General features: G+C 42.9%; 2 protein-coding genes across 2 annotated transcripts in view; one reads left to right on the top strand and one right to left on the bottom strand.

Moving 5' to 3' along the window:
• Positions 1 to 14,877, bottom strand: part of LOC131995008 (uncharacterized) — a 55,434-nt gene extending 40,557 nt beyond the window's left edge. The window contains exon 1 of the mRNA XM_059362487.1: positions 14,472 to 14,877. Within this exon, the coding sequence (XP_059218470.1) occupies positions 14,472 to 14,489 (18 nt within the window). The 5' untranslated portion in view covers positions 14,490 to 14,877. The remainder of the gene's footprint in view (positions 1 to 14,471) is intronic.
• The window catches only part of LOC106089027 (mucin-2), a 46,885-nt gene that overhangs the window by 20,569 nt on the left and 9,008 nt on the right, over positions 1 to 17,308 (top strand). The window contains exon 3 of the mRNA XM_059362486.1: positions 6,565 to 6,761. Within this exon, the coding sequence (XP_059218469.1) occupies positions 6,565 to 6,761 (197 nt within the window). The remainder of the gene's footprint in view (positions 1 to 6,564; positions 6,762 to 17,308) is intronic.

The raw sequence follows: 17,308 nt of genomic DNA, 5'->3' as shown, positions 1-17,308 counted from the left end.
ACCGCATTTATTGCCTTATTTGGTTGAAATTTGGAATAGTGACTTAGGTCAAAGTTAGGGTCACTTGATATCCGAACCGAGTATGGTCTACATCAGCTGCTATATGGACCGATCTGCGGACTTAGGAGTATGGTCTACATCAGACAACATTTGGATATAACTGTCATATAGACCGCTCTGCCGACTTGGGGACTTAAGCGAATAAAAGGCGCATTTATTATGCGATCTTCCTGGGCCTGGGCCACATCAGATCACGCTGGGATTTAACTGCCATATTGGGGTGCGGACAGAGAAACCAATTGACCACACCGGCCAGGTCTGCTAAATTATGCAGTGCGAAGACATAACTACAAGATTTCCAAGCAATACCTTCTGGTCTGTTATCCAGATATCCACCGCCCAGAAGTATTTAGGTAGATCGACATGATCTAGAGCGTGAGGTTCAGTGCCACAAGAGAGTACCTCAAGATCAAGAGAGATATCAAGCGGGGCTAGACAACATTCATAAAGGGACGGTAGCAGATGCGTTGAAAAGCTACCGGATGAATGTGGTCCTTGGAAAACGATCGCCTCCCATTGCACCTGGAAAAATTGATCCTCCAGGCAAACCAGAGTAGTTCAGGCTCAATTACGTTCCGGCGAATGCAGCCGCCTCAACTCCTACAGAGCGAGGATTGATGACAACGAGCAGGATGTCACATGTTTAATTGGCCAACTTCACCTGTTGAACTACTCAGTCAGACCCACTCGACTCAGATCCAGATCCCTATGGAAGCAACCCACCTTTGTCGCAGAGTTCCTGTATTTGGATATTCAGCAGAAACAAGCAGACAAAAAATGGAATACAAGACACTGCTACAACAACAACAATGGATTTCTCAGGTCTCGAATATGAGAGTTTTAAGATCGTCGTCAATGCACATTATGTAGTCATCATGGTGTGTGGCCGTTTCATTTCTACTATAGTAGTTTTCACTTAGCTGTCAAAGCAAGTTTAGTACTCACTTTGTGGCACCAAAGCAAAATTTTCGCTTATCGTGAAAATGGTGATATCTTTTCGAATATTGTTAGTCGTTAAATAAAATTCCCACATAAACGATTGGCCGGTAAATCCTTATTTAGGGAGCTTTGGGGAAGCTGGCAAGCTGATGGACGAGTGCCGGCGAGCCTACGATTAACCTCAGAAGGATTGGCGGGAAGTGAAAGCTAGGTGTGCTCAGGGGACCCATCCTGGATGGGTGAAACTGCCACTCTCCTGGGACGTCAAGTATCTGAACTTCATTCTTCACCAGAGACTTATTTAAAGAAGAAACGTCCAGAAAAGGGCCAGAAAGATGCTGATTGCCTCTGATCAGTGCAACAGATCTACTGAATGTCATACTCGATTAGGTCTTTGAACCTTTATGTTGGGTATGTGGCAAGAAAGATCATCATGGAGGAAGTCTGGTTTTCCCCTTTTCGAAAAAAAGACAATCAACCCGTCAACAAGGAAGGAAACTCGTAATAAGTAATATGTCGAGCCTCAAACAGCAATTCTGCCAAGCCACATCGCCATGCCAGAGCAGAACACAATAAGAGTCTAAGCATAGTCAAAGTGTCAAGTGCCGCTAGCTTCGGACGACAGCATGAGCGGTTTTTTGTTTCCCATATAGAAGCAAATTGACGCTGACTCTAGACGGCTTGATTGGTTTAAGACTTTTATTCTGTTCTGTTGTGGCATGGCGATGCGGCGTGGCAGAATAGCTTTTTGAAGCTCGACGTATTATTTACCTGGTTCCTTCCTTGTTGACGGGTAGTGTGCCATTTTTACGAAATGGGAACACTGAGTTTCAGATATCACTCCTTTCTGGGACCTTCTGTATGCACGGATGGATTTGAATTGGATGCGAGGCACAGGAATCGGAATCTTAATTGAGTTCTGAGGAATTAGGAGGTCAAATATGTTTCTAAACCTACGCTCAAAAAGTAGGTCTTCACGATCTTATAGATTTTGGAGTTGATTTAAATGCTGAATCGCATTACCAAGATGGTAGTTAAGCCACGCTGAAGGCCCCGGCGTAGAGGTAACCTTGTGAGGTAAGATGCAAAAAGCCTCTTCGAACCATGAGAAAAGCTATCGGCATTTTTTGGCCAAGATTCTTAAAAGAGTAAATGCAAATGGGCCGGTTGATAAACTGATCAAGAATAGATCGATGACGAGTGCTGATCGTGCTACGGAATCAGCAACTCAATGTTCGATCACCTCGGTAGGATTAGCACTTTCTACGCTGACTGCGCAAATTAGGCGTCGGCTGCGTGAGCAAGGCCCTTTGTTCGAGTATTTTACGAAGCTGGACGACACTTCTCCGTGAAAGCATGCCTCAGACTGATAATAGGTGTTCTGTTGTTGTTGTTGTAGCAGTGTATTGTACACTGAGGTAACAGCCCTTACCGATGAAGGACTTCATGGTGTCAATTCGGCACGTAAAACCGGCTGCCATGAGAGTGGATAGGTGTTTCGACTGGTTATTGCAACATTAGATTACTGAAGTCGCACTAGACACTTGGGGCAGGCTTTTACAAGGTTTTTGATGGTGGACAGGAGTTGAAAACGCTCCGACACATTTTGGGTCTCTGCTTAGCAATTGGGGGGGAAAGACAAAAGATTATGGGCCTACAACTTCTACCGTGCGTGGACATCTTTAGGCACTAATCACTCTTTAATGTGAATTTGCCTATGAATATTCCATGAAGCAACAGGGGCAAATTTCTCACATATCAATGAGTGCTCTTCGATTCAAGTTTAAGCTTAATGATAAGGGGCCTTCTTTTTATAGACGGTGACGCAGTGCGGCACCTATTTATGGAGAAGTTGTTACATGGCTGCCGTACCATTTTTTCAAATGGGATAGTACCTCACAAATGTCATTACCATTAGGAGGGGAAAACCACCGTTGAAGAAAAATTTTTTTTTGATGATTTCGCCAGGATTTGAACCCAGGCGATCAGCGTGGTAGACGGACATGGTAACCTCTGCGCGGTGCCCTTTACTTAGCACTCTCCTTATACTGAACTATCACATCGAAATATTGATTGGAAACCCAACCCTAGATCCTTTTAACATTTATAATCGATTAGCCATTTCCGTCCGTATGAAACACACTAACCTTCAAAGGAGTAAAGCTTGAAGCTTGAAATTTTGCACCAATACTTCCTATTAGTTTGGAGGCCACCGTAGCGCAGAGGTTAGCATGTCTGCCTATGACGCTGAACGCCTGGGTTCGAATCCTGGCGAGACCATCATAAAAAAATGTTCAGCGGTGATTTTCCCCTCCTAATGCTGGCAACATTTGTGAGGTACTATACCATATAAAACTTCTCTCCAAAAAGGTGTCGCACTGTGGCACGCCGTTCGGACTCGGCTATAAAAAGGAGGCCCCTTATCATAGAGCTTAAACTCGAATCGGACTGCACTCATTGATATGTGAGAAGTTTGCCCGTGTTCCTTAGTGAAATGTTCTTGGTCAAAATGTACTTCCCATTAGTGCATGTCAGTTGGGATTGTAAATGGGCCATATCGATTCATGTTTTGATATAGCTGTCATGTAAACCGAGTTCGAATCTTGACTTCTTGATCCGCTAAAGGGCGCAATTCTTATCCGCTTTGACTGAACTTTAGCATGAGGTGTTTTGTTTGGACTTCTATCAACTGTGCCAATTATGTTCCAAATCGGTTTATAAGCTGATAAAGTTGCCATATAAACAAATCTTTCACTTCTTGAGCCTCTAGAGGGTTCAATTACTATCCGATTTAGTTGAAATAACAACTGGTATGGTCTAAATCCTTCCATAATCTGATGTAGTTGTCATATAAACCAATCTCGTGTATTGATTTTTTAAGCACCTAGAGGTCGTATTTATTATCAGATTTGGCATGAATTTTGCAGAAGGTGTTTTTTTTTACTTCTAACAACTGTTTCATAGCCTGATATAGCTCCCATATAAGCCGATCTCTCGGTTTGACTTCTCGAGCCTCTAGAGACTGCAATTATTATCCGATTCGACTAGAGATTATAAATGTGGTATTTTTGTATGCCTTCTGCCGAGTTGGTACCGAGCTTGGATTACCATTGCAGAGATCGTGGGTTCGAATCCCGCCAGAAGCCTTGGTCTGTCGCTACTGTGGTATCACAATGGACTTGAAATTGTCTTAGTGAGTCTGTAAAGGTCTGCCACTCTTACCTAACCTAACCTAACAGCCAAGACGGGGAAGCTCCATATCGGTGGATAACTTGATATAGCTCCTATATATTGGGTTGCCCAAAAAGTAATTGTCGGTAATATAGTAGGAATATAGTCGGCGTTGACAAATTTTTTCAACGGCTTGTGACTCTGTAATTGCATTCTTTCTTCTGTCAGTTATCAGCTGTTACTTTTAGCTTGCTTTAGAAAAAAAGTGCGCGAAATTTTGTTTACATTTGTTTGTTTGGCGTCAATTTTAATATGGGTACCACATGTATTGAAAGAAATTCATTTAACAAATCGAATCAACGCTTGTGATATCCACCTTAAACGCAATGAATTCGATCCGTTTTTAAAACGAATCATAACTGGAGATGAAAAATGGATTGTTTACAACAACGTTAGTCGAAAACGATCATGGTCCAAGCATGGTGAACCAGCTCAAACCACTTCAAAGGCTGATATCCACCAAAAGAAGGTTATGCTGTCTGTTTGGTGAGATTGGAAGGGTGTGGTATATTTTGAGCTGCTTCCAAGGAACCAAACGATTAATTCGGATGTTTACTGTCAACAATTGCACAAATTGAATACAGCCATCAAGGAGAAGCGACCAGAATTGGTCAATCGTAAAGGTGTCATATTCCACCAGGACAACGCTAGACCGCACACATCTTTAGTCACTCGCCAAAAACTGAGTGAGCTTGGCTGGGAACTATTGATGCATCCACCATATAACCCTGACCTTGCACCATCAGACTACCATTTATTTCGATCTTTGCAGAACTCCTTAAATGGTAAAACTTTCGGCAATGAGGAGGCTATAAAATCGCACTTGGTTCAGTTGTTTGCAGATAAAGGCCAGAAGTTCTATGAGCGTGGAATAAAAAATTTGCCAGGAAGATGGCAAAAGGTTATCGAACAAAATGACAATTATTGGGTTGCCCAAAAAGTAATTGCTGATTTTTTAAAAGAAAGTAAATGCATTTTTAATAAAATTTAGAATGAAATTTAATCAAATATACTTTTTTTTACACTTTTTTTGTAAAGCAAGCTAAAAGTAACAGCTGATAACTGAAAGAAGAAAGAATGCAATTACAGAGTCACAAGCTGTGAAAAAAATTTTCAACGCCGACTATATGAAAAATCCGCAATTACTTTTTGGGCAACCCAATATATATTTGATTAAAGTTCATTCTAAGCTTTATTAAAAATGCATTTACTTTCTTTTAAAAAATCCGCAAATACTTTTTAGGCAACCCAATATTAAAGAAAGCGATACGTGGTGGAGGGTATATAAGATTCGGCCCGCCCAAACTTAACGCGGTTTTACCTCACTCTTTCTTCAAAGACAATCACATAGCTGCTAGCAACCGAGGTTGCGCCCGGCAAGGGATAGCTGTGAGCACCACATAGCCTGAAACATTGTGTTCCGATCTGTGTGGAGTTCTATGCTGTCACGAGAAACTCAGCAGCGTGCTACCGGGTAACACGCTGGTCGAGCGAAGTGTCTCAGTGAGAGGCCGGGCGTCACCGGTTTTTCCATAAATACTGAATGCCTATGATGTTCAATATGACAAGGCAACCAATGGTCACCTTGTTCCCCGCGACGATCCGTGCTTTGGACCGGAACAAGTTTGCTCACCTACAGGAGCTTGACGAGGTTCGCAACCTCCACATGAAAATGTGGCTACAACAAAAACTGAGGTTGCAAGTTGCATTCCTTTCTAACTTACTGCAAACTGCAAATTTGCTCATGAACATTCCATTAAGGAACTGGGGCAAACTTCTCACAAATCAAAGAGTGTTGTCCGATTCAATTTTAAGCTCAATGATAAGGGACCTCCTTTTTATATCCGAGTCCGAACGGCGTCCCGCAGAGCGACACCTTTTTGGGGAGAAGTTTCTACATGGCAAAGTACCTCACAAATGTCGCCAGCATTAGGAGTTATGCTTTTTTTCTAGTTCCAGAGGATGGGTTATACATTTTGACTGGAATATCAGGTATTGCATGAAGGATAACACAGTGACAATAGTCGCTGCTTGACTAGAGCGTCAGCTTTAATTCAGCCCATTCAGTGAAAAAGCTCGTGCTTCTCCGCGCAGATGTCTTATTTTTGGGATTTTACTGATATAAATCATCAGCATGTTCTGGATTTTAATGTAGTTCACACGTGATTATTTCTTTTAAATTTAAATCGAGTTTCTGCTACGTTGCCACGACAACGTAGCAAATTCTGCTATTGTTTTCATTTATTGAAATAATTATTAATGTATTATTGTTTATTTTTGTTTTTCTTTTTCGGTCTCTTTTGTGATTTCGATGTTTGGACACACATGTTACAGCAATCGTTTTAAGTGTAACAAATACGATACTAGGACAAGAGTCATCATTCTTTAGAAAACCATGGCCAACATACAGTCTACAGAATATGCCACAGACACGATTCACATGTCATGACAAAATACTTGGCGGCTATTATGCAGATCCGGAGACTCAATGTCAAATGTTCCATGTGTGCGTCAAAGTTGGCGGAGTGGGGGTAAGTACCAGTTATACACTTTTGAGTTGCGGATTAGACGAACCAACATCCAGCCATCTCTGTCATCTCTGAGATACATTCAACACATTCACTTGTTCTGGGTTATGTGCTTTTGGTGAAGAGGCTGAACTAAAAGTTGGCAGAATTGGCAGTGTTGGAAGGCCTAAAGTTTGAAGTATCTGAGTGAATTTGAACAAATGAATATTAGAATGGTTTCGTTATGTTTTGTATATGAAAAATGACTCTATTGCAAATGTGAACAACCATTTATTTTTGCACACTTCACAGAGCATTGGAGTAATGCGCCGGAGAAGATCTACTAAGAATGCTTCATATAGTCAATAGTTAGAGTGTTTCCACTCGTAAATGTTAAAGTGTAAATTGTTTAGGCTGTGTGACTCTGAGGCTTTTTGTCTTTGTTCGAACACCAGCTTGGTTTGATTTTGAATGCGTTTTTTATGAACTTATTTTGTTTGCACTTCACTTGGCAAATGATTGTGTGTAAATAATGTCATCGTAGTATGGCAATCGATTGGAGTTTGAATGTTGCATGGAATTTGGTATTTAGTATGGATCTATGAGGGTTGAGTGGAAAGTCGTTTGATTTCTATAGCAGTTGGTGACTTTAAGGTAAAGAGATAATGTTTTACTACTTCTAAAATAGTTTCTGGCGGCCCATCCATTTCAAATCTTTCGATAATATCTCTTTGTAGCTATTTGTCTCGTTCTAGATGATAAGAAAAGGTCTAGGTCTATTAAATAAATGCCTGCTTACAAACATTCCCATCAGTCATTCCTATCTTAGTTGTTGATGTAGCAGTTTGTTGTGTTCTATCTTTCGCCTGCTTGATTCTGTTGAGTGTCAAGACTCAGGAACTCTGCGACTATGATGGGGTGCGTCCACACGGATCTGGGTCGGAGTCCAGTGGGTCTGGCGGGCCGTAAAACAGGTGACGTGTATCGTGCGGTCCTTGGTTACAATCGGGACATACATCGTGCACGTTGACATCAACCATTGATCTGTAGGAGTTGTGGCGGATGCATCTGCCGGAACGTAATTGAGCCAGAACTACTCTGGTTTGCCGGGGCAGGTCAGTTTCTTCAGGTGCAACGGAAGGCGGTCGTTCTCCAAGGACTACATTCTCCCGGTAGTCATTTACCGCTTCTGCTACCGTATCTGCATGAATGTTGTCTAGACCTGCTTGATATGCTGCTTCATCTAGAGGTTATCTCTTGTAGCGCTGAACCTCACGCTCTAGATCAAATAGATCTACCTTAAAGCTTCAGGGGGGTGGATATGGTCTCTGCTATAACAGCCGAGAAGGTATTGCTTAGACAGCATGTAGTTATGTCTTCGCACTGGTAGGATCTTTGTCTCCTGATGGAGGTGGTCCACATGAGAACTGAGAAGACAGTCCGTCGCAGTTCGGAGGGCGGCATTCTGACAGATCTGAATATTATTCCACTACGTATCATCCACTACGTATATCGAATGACACCAGTTTTGAGTTTAAGCGAAGAATAATACTGGCAAACAGATGCTACTTTGGACTAAGTAAGCAGTATAGAAACAAGGCCACCTCTCGACAGACGAAGATTACACTATACAAGACACTGACACGGTACTTGTGAAAGCACATGAGGCAGTGCTTGGAGTATTTGAGAGTAAGATGCATCGTAAAATATATGGACCAGTTCGCGTTAATGGAGAATATAGGCGACGTATGAACCACGAGCTGTATTAGCTGTATAACGACGATAGCATAGTTACACACATCAAAATACAACGGCTGCCTTGGTTAGGTCATGTTGTCAGAGTGGATGAAGAAGCTCCAGCAAAGAAGTCTTTTGAAGGCAAACACGGTGGTACATGCAATCTGGGAAGACCAAAAGCCCGATGGAAAGATCAAGTTGTGGAAGACACCTCGAAACTTGGTGTCAGAGATTTTAGAATGAGCGCAGAAGATCTAGGCGCTTGGAACGCTATTCTACGTTCGGCTAGTGGAACAAATATTCTGTCATAGCCAATTTAAGTAAGTGTCACAAAGCTGACGAGAACACACTGGCGCTACATAACTTACCACAGACCGGCCAATTGCTTTGTACGTGGTCAACAAAGTTTTTTTTGTCTGCACCCCAAGTGTTGCCAGCAAGTGACTTGAGGACTTCGTTTCTACTTTTGACTTTATCGCAAATTGCTGTGGAATGTGGGGAATGTGTAAGAGCTGTCAAATGTGACGCCAAGTATTTTGGGACACTTGATGGTCGGAATCATTTCTCCATCGACCATCACAGTCAGCTCAGTATTCACCTCACGTGTATTTGTAGTGAACAATGTGGCTGAAGATTTGGTGGCAGATATCTTCAGTTTTTTTGCAGCGAAATATGAGGCAAGTTCGTTGAGGTAGACGTTCAACCTATCACAGATGTTAACAATGGGTGGGGGCCTGATGGCATGATCGTACAATCGTCGTATATATAAGCCGTCTGGGGGGTGGAATGGAGGATAGGTAGTGGTTAAACAGTGCCGGAGATATCACCCCACATTGGGGAACTCCATGTTTCACTCTACGTTGCTTAGACTTCCTGATTGGCGAACACACAGATAATTCGCGACCCAGAGTTTCAGGCCTGGCTGGAGGGACGTGTTGGCGATGTCCTCAAATAGTTTGGCATGGCTGACCGTGTCGAATGCCTTCTACAGATCCAGTGCTACGGGGACCGTCCTATCACATGGCCTGGACTGATTGAAGCCACGGCAAATGTGTGCGGTGATAGCATGCAAAGCAGTTGTTGTGTTATGCAGCATTCGAAATCCATATTGATGCTCGGCGAATAAAAATTCTCCTACGAGGCTCGGGAGAGAAGAGAGATCGGTCTGTACGACTTCCGCAAACTCGGGTCCTTATCGGGAACTATAAGAGTGTTCAAGGACAGGTTGAGGACAGTAGTAAGGTACTCAACTCCAGATAAATCCAGATTCTTCGACATCAATGTAGAGCTTCCCTCGGGGCCCAACGCCTTGGATAATTTGGCGCCACGGATGACGTTCGCAACTTCGCCCACGGTAAATTGTGATGGCTGTTCATCGGCTTGGAGACCTCGGATAGGGCGAATGGCTCTCTTCCTTGCCCTTTCGCTCTCGGGATGCACAATAAATTGACAGTTGAACAATCTGGCGCATCTTTCGATCAGTCACTGTTACGTCGCCAAAAGTGACTGAGGTCCTGTCATCCCGTCTACCGGGGTTCGAGAGTGACTTAACAGTAGACCACAGCTTGCCTAAACCGGTGCCTAAGTTACATTGCTCCAAGTGTTCCAGTCACAAATTCCGCGAAGACGCAGAAGGTAACGACGACGTCGCTTGTGACCCAATGCTGGCTAAGTTCGCACAGCACCTTGTACCATATCCAGTTTGACTATGCCAGAGCAAGATCGGAAATGTACCCACTCTATGCACTGGTTACACTTCACCGAAACTGACCTAACATGGAGGCGGTTCTGGCAAACCGAACAGAACCAGGGTCCGGGGTTCTTGTCAATCCCGCCACGGACCAGAAGCGTGCGGAGAAGGAACTCCGGGATGTGCCTTTCCCATGACGAAAAAAGACGAACACGGACACTGAGGCGACAGCCCTTGCCGATTAGGGGTTCCATCGCGTCAATCCGGTGCGTACAACCGGCTGCCATGGGATTATATCCCTATCTTAGTGAGAGGTAGCTGTTAACAATCTGCGAAAAATATTTTAAAGGAAAGGCCTGAATGACACCAACGTTTTTCAGAAGCATTAGCTTGCTATTGCATAAGGTTGATCGTCGACGTCTTGCTACTGTCCTGCCTCGGGACAGTAGCAAGACGTCGTCCGCATAAGCGATAATTCTCGTGACGTCTCCACCGAGATCCATCAGGATTTCATTAATCACGAGGTTTCATAGAATCGGCGAGCACACCTCTCCTTGGGGCGTTCCTCTGGTCACCCGCCTTCTGAGCACACTATCTCCCAGGTTCGCATTAATAATCCTGTTTAAACATATTATTGGTCAACTGGGAGATTATGGGGTAAATCTCTGTGCGGTCCAGTGGGGCGACTATTGATCCTTTCTCCACATTATTGAAGGCCCCCTCAATATCTAAGAAGGCCGCTAAAGTGTACTCCTACTGCCGGAGAGACGTTTCGACCTCCTCTACCACCTCGTGAAGGGCCGTCTTCACCGACCAGCCTTTGAGGTATGCGTGTTATGCTCCACTGAAGTTTTCCGGCGTCAGTCCCCCTCTTACCTTCAGATTAATCAGTGTTTTTAGCAAAAACGAAGACAGACAAATAGGTCAATAATCCTTTGTCGTATTGTGGTTTATTTCCTCTGGTCGCCCGCCTTCTAACCACACTTTCTCCCAGGTTCGCATTAATAATCCTGTCTAAGCATACTATTGGTCCACAGGGAGATTATGGGGTGAGTCGCCGTGCGGTCCAGTGCGGCGACTCTCGATCCTTTTTCCACATTATTGAAGGCGCCCTCCATATACAAGAAGGCCGTTAAAATGTACTCCTACTGCGGGAGAGACGTTTCGACCTCCTGTACCCCCTCGCAAAGGGCCGTCTTCACCGACCTGCCTTTGAGTTATGCTGTGCCCTACTGAAGTTTGCCGGCTTCAGTCCCCCTCTCTCCTTCAGATCAATCAGTCTTTCCAGTGTTTTCAGCAAAAACGATGACAGACTAATAGGTCTGTAATCCTTCGTCGTATTGTGGTTTATTTTTCCCGCCTTGGGGATAATGACCACCTTAACCTCCCCCTATGTCCTCGGTATGTAGGACCATGCCAGGCTCACTAGAAAGATGCGCTCAAGCCAGGGCAAGGTGACTTCAAGAGACTCCTGCAGCTGTGCCGGGATAATTCCGCCAGGTCCTCCCGACTTAAATGGCCGGAAAGTGCAGACCGCTTACATTATGGTCATTATGTAGGCTTTAATTTTTTTAGCCAAGATTAAGAGACGTATTTTCTACAAAGCCACATTATAGACAAAAGTCGCCAGCATTAGTTAACCTAACCGGACCCAAAAAAAATATTTCGATACTTTCGTCTTAACTTTAACTTAACTGCGCGCGCAACGGTAACCTCAGATTGCCAGAACTCGGAAAATCTTTATTTGTATACCCTCCACCATAGGATAGGAGTATACTAATTTCGTCATTCTGTTTGTAACTCCTCGAAATATTCGTCTAAGACCACATAAAGTATATATATTCTTGGTCGTCATGACATTTTAAGTCGAACTAGCCATGTCCGTCTGTCTGTCCGTCCGTCCGTCCGTCTGTCTGTCGAAAGCACGCTAACTTCCGAAGGAGTAAAGCTAGCCGTTTGACATTTTGCCCAAATACTTCATATTAGTGTAGGTCGGTTGGGATTGTAAATAGGCTATATCGGTCCACGTTTTGATATGCTAATTGCAAATTTTGCCTACCTTTTGATATAGCTGACATATAAACCGATATGGGATCTTGATTTCTTGAGCCGCTAGAGGGCACAATTCTTATACGATTTAGCTGACATTTTGCGAGGTGTTTTATTATGACTTCCAACAATTGTCCTGAGTATGTTTAAAAACGGTACATAACCTGATTTAGCTGCCATATAAACCGATCTGGGGTCTTGACTTCTTGAGCCACTAGAGGACGCAGTTATTATCCGATTTGGCTGAAATATTGCATGACGTGTTTTGTTATGACTTTTAACAACTGTGCTAAGAATAGTTCAAATCGGTCCATAACCTGATATACCTGCCATATAAACCGATTTGGGGTCTTGACTTCTTGAGCCTCTACAGGGAGCAATTTCTATCCAATTTGGCTGAAATATTGCACGACGTGTGTTGTTATGACTTCCAACAACTGTATTAAGAATGATTCAAATCGGACCATAACCTATTATAGCTGCCATATAAACCGATCTGGGGTCTTGACTTCTTGAGCCACTAGAGGACGCAGTTATTATCCGATTTGGCTGAAATATTGCATGACGTGTTTTGTTATGACTTCCAACAACTGTATTATGAATAGTTCAAATCGGTCCTTAACCTGATATAGCTGCCATATAAACCGATCTGGGGTCTTGACTTCTTGAGCCACTAGAGGACGTAATTATTATCCGATTGGGCTGAAATTTTGCATGACGTGTTTTGTTATGACTTCCAAAAACTGTGCTAAGAATAGTTCAATTCGGTCCATAACCTGATATAGCTGCCATATAAACCCATCTGGGGTCTTGACTTCTTGAGCCACTAGAGGGCGCAATTGTTATCCGATTTAGCTGAAATTTTGTATAACGGCTTCTCTCATGACCTTTAACATACGTGTCGAAAATGGCATGAATCGGTTTATAGCCTAATGCAGCTCCCCTATAAACCGATCTCCCTATTTTACTTCTTCAGCCCCTAAAGTGCGCAATTCTTATTAGATTTGGCTGAAATTTTACACAATGACTTCTACTATGGTCTCCAATATTCAGTTCAATTATCGTCCGAAATGAACCTCAACTTTATATTGTTCCAATAACATAGCCATTATTTTCTTTTATCCTTTGTATGCCTAAAAAGAGATACAGTGGCAAGAGCTCGACAAATGCGATCCATGGTGGAGGGTATATAAGATTCGGCCCGGCTGAACTTTTTTACTTGTTACAAACTGTTTTGTAATAATCCAGCATTCTCATTACGGCTGGTATGAACAAGCTAATCATTCTATAAGTTCACATGAAGTTTGAAGTTTTGAAAAGCTGCCTCCACTATATAACAATTGAAGTCTGATACAGGATAAATACGGCAAGTGCATGACACAGGTTTCAAACAACAAAATAAGCCAATTATCAGTGTTAACGATAATTAAGTAACCTGAACAATCTTTGCTTTTGTTCAACTTAAACCAGTAAGGAAGCGCAAAAGTCGGGCAGTGCCGACTGTATAATACCCTACACCTACCCTATAAGTACAATGTGGGAGCTATATCCAATTCTGAACCATTTTTGATGGATCTCGGCGAGCAAAAATATGTTCAAACTGTAATAACTACGGTTGACAAATGACAACATTACTGCAAATTACCCAAAATCTGACGAACATATATATGGGAGCTATAACTAATACTGAACCGATTTCCATGAAATTGACCAGTAATGTCGAGAGTCATTACAAAATCCTTCCTGCAAAATTTCGAGAGAAGCAGGCAACAAATGACCATTTTATTGCATTATTACTGCAAATCGGATGAACATATATATGGTAGCTATATCCAAATCTGAAGCGATTTTTTCTAATTTCAATAGGCTTCGTCTCTAGGCCGAAAGACATGTCCATACCAAATTTGAAGACGATTGGATGAAAATTGCGACCTGTAGTTTGTACACAAATTAACATGGACAGACGGACAGACAGACAGACGGACATAGCTAAATCGAATCAGAAAGTGATTCTGAGTCGATCGGTACTTTTCAATGGGTCTATCTCTCTTCCTTTTGGGTGTTACAAACTAATTCACTATGTTATAATACCCCGTACCTCAGTTGTGGTGTAGGGTATAAAAATTTAAATAGAAAATAATGTTAAATAGAACATTGGAAAATTTACTATTCTTACTTTGAAAATAAACCATTGTGAATTCTCAAATTTCCCTCGCAAATCTTGAATTATACACATGATAGAATCAAAAGCTACTTACCCTGATAAGCTCCGGCATTTTTTGCCTTTTGTATGTTATATCGCCTTATAATGCTCATATTTTTCCAAAGCCGTGGGGCATTTTTCCCAAGCGAGAACATCAGGCCGAATGGAAAAACACTAGTTCTCCACCACTTCTAAATGTTAAAGAGTGTTGAGAATTGGCTATTGCTGCGGCAGCACCAGCATCAGCAATCCTAGAGTTTTATTAGCTGGCGAAGTTGACTGTTTATTATTGTTGTTCAATGTAGTTTTGGCTTCAGAATTTTGCAGCTAACGTTTGAATTTTTTCATGCTGAGGATCTTTCGAATGTCGTGACTTGTAGCGTCTTCCAAAAACAACACTTGCGTGCCAATGGCTCAGTCCGTTTGCTTATCCCCTCATTGCATACCCATTATTCGATTATTGCCATCTGAGTTGGAAAAGACATAAGAAAGGAAAAAAACTAAATAAATGTTTTTCTGCTTTATATAACAAGCAAAAGTATTTGCTTAAATGACCTTTAAATAAGCATAAATGGTAAGCTTAAGGGGGGATATGTTTTGCCTAAACATAAGTTGAATAAAAAACGAATATTTTAAAAATAAACTGAAATAGCAGATTGGCCAACCTTTCCTTCGTAAGGTCACCGTAACAGTAGTGATTGGGAGGAAGCTTGCAATTACATGGATAAAAACAAAGTCCTAAGCAACAACATGCAATGGCAGCCTATAAATAACACATTTAATAATCTTATATCGGGCTACCCTGGCGCAAAGGCATGTTTGCCTATAACGTCGTACGACTGAGTTTCAATCGTGGTGAGAACATCCGAAAGTAAATTTTCTGCCATGGTTTTCCCCTTCTTATTCTGGCGAAATAGTTAAGTGACACGTCGTTCAGACTAGGCTTTATCAAAAAGTCCCTTATTATTAAGCTTGAAATACGTGAGCACACTCCAGATAAATAAGTCCCTGTCCTGTGGATATTGTTTTGGGGATGAAATAATTTTGCGGTATTTGTGTGGTTTAATTCTGATAAATCCACCATTGAACAAATATTTAACCAACACCGGAACCTGAGAAGACTCAAAAAAGCTAGACTCACTCTATCTTTTGGTCCCTGTCGAGTCCTACAGTGGAGACTGCCCTGCACGAGGTTGTGCATGAAATAGAAGAATCGTTCGACTCCAAGATGTACACATTGGCGGTTTGCATTGACATCGAGGGGACGTTAAACAATGTGCGGACCGGCACATTGATCCAATCCTTAGAACAGTACAGGGTGGACCGGGTCCCTAGAGACTGGATAAAACATATGTTATGGAAAAGGTGAATAAATTGCGGGTCCCATGACATAAATATAAGGAAGAAAGTGGCACAGGCCACGCCACAAGGCGTCATTTTATCGCCACTACTTTGGGTGACCACCATAAATGACCTATTACGGATGCTTAGTGAGCAGGGATTTTAACCCGTCTGCTATGCAGACGATGTTATAATACTTCTTAGAGGTAAGGACCCGAATCAGCTATGCAGAAAGGCCGAAAAGGACCAGACTGGACTAGACCCAGGGGTCTCAATATAAACCCAGAGAAGACTGAAATATGCCTGTTCACGAGGAAGACGAAGGTGGGCAAATTTGAAGCACTACGTTTCCTCAACAAAACGATTTCGCTATCTGACAAAGTCAAATGCTTAGGTGTGATCTTGGATAGGAAACTTAATTGGAAGTGTCACATTCAGGAGTGTGCTGAGAAGGCTCACAGCTGTTGGGCTCTATGTAGACGGGCCGTAGGTTCGAAATAGGGGCTGAATACTAGGATAGTCCACTGGCTCTACAGGAGCGTGATTAGACCTATATTTACTTACGCCTCAGTAATTTGGTGGGCTGCTATGGAGAAAAAGTGCAACATAAGAACCATACAACAGGTTCAGAGAACATGTTGTCATGGCATAGGCGAAGCGATGTTCAAGACGCCTCCATTGCAAATGCAAATTTGCCCATGAACAAGCAATTAAGGAACAGGGGCAAATTACTAACCCAACCAAACTTCCCATCCGACCTATTGACATACAGATTAAATGTGAGGCAGCCATTGCGGCTATGAGACTTAAGGCAATGGGAGTATGAATTGAGGTTGGGAGCAGCTTACTTACGCCTCAGTGCAATATAAGGACCATGCAACAGAGACTATTCTAGATATCAGATCTGGAGACTATTCTAGATATCCGACCCATTGACATACAGATTCGCAGTATAATTGAGGCGACGATAGGAAACTTGGAAGGAAGGAAAGAGGTTTCCGATAGGATACCTGAGACTTTAATTGAGGTCGAGTGCGAGGCACTGCCGCCAGCGGCACAGTCTTGGTATGACGGAACCATAGTATTGCCATCTGGAAGATCATTTTATGCGGAAGGATCAAAGCTATGGGACAAAGTGGGTCTGGGGGTCTACATTGAGAACCCAGGGACTGAGATCTGTTTTAGAATGCCTGACCATAATACGGTCCTACAGGAGGAGATCCGGGCGATCACGGAGTGACTGATATGGTGTGGTGCTAACGCGAGGACGCGGTCTTAAAGGCAGTAACAACCAGCACGGTAAGGTCACGAACAGTCTTGCAGTGAAATTAACTCCTTCTTTGAGGAGGAATGAAAGGGCAGACGATTTGGCGATTTAGGCCAGAGGACTGCCGTCAACAAACTTGGTTAACCCGAAGCCTTTCGGGTCGACGCAGTCCGAGTTAAAGGCGTGGGCGACGAACGCGCACGTAACACTTGGGACAGCGAAACGACGGCGACGGCGACGGCGAAAATCCTATGGGATGATCCGGATCGAGGGAGGACGAAGCT

Source organism: Stomoxys calcitrans, chromosome 2 (assembly GCF_963082655.1).
Source record: "Stomoxys calcitrans chromosome 2, idStoCalc2.1, whole genome shotgun sequence".
In the NCBI taxonomy this organism is placed as follows: Eukaryota; Metazoa; Arthropoda; class Insecta; order Diptera; family Muscidae; genus Stomoxys; species Stomoxys calcitrans.
The sequence above is the reverse complement of the archived record's forward strand: the minus strand, read 5'-3'. Positions and strand labels throughout refer to the sequence as shown.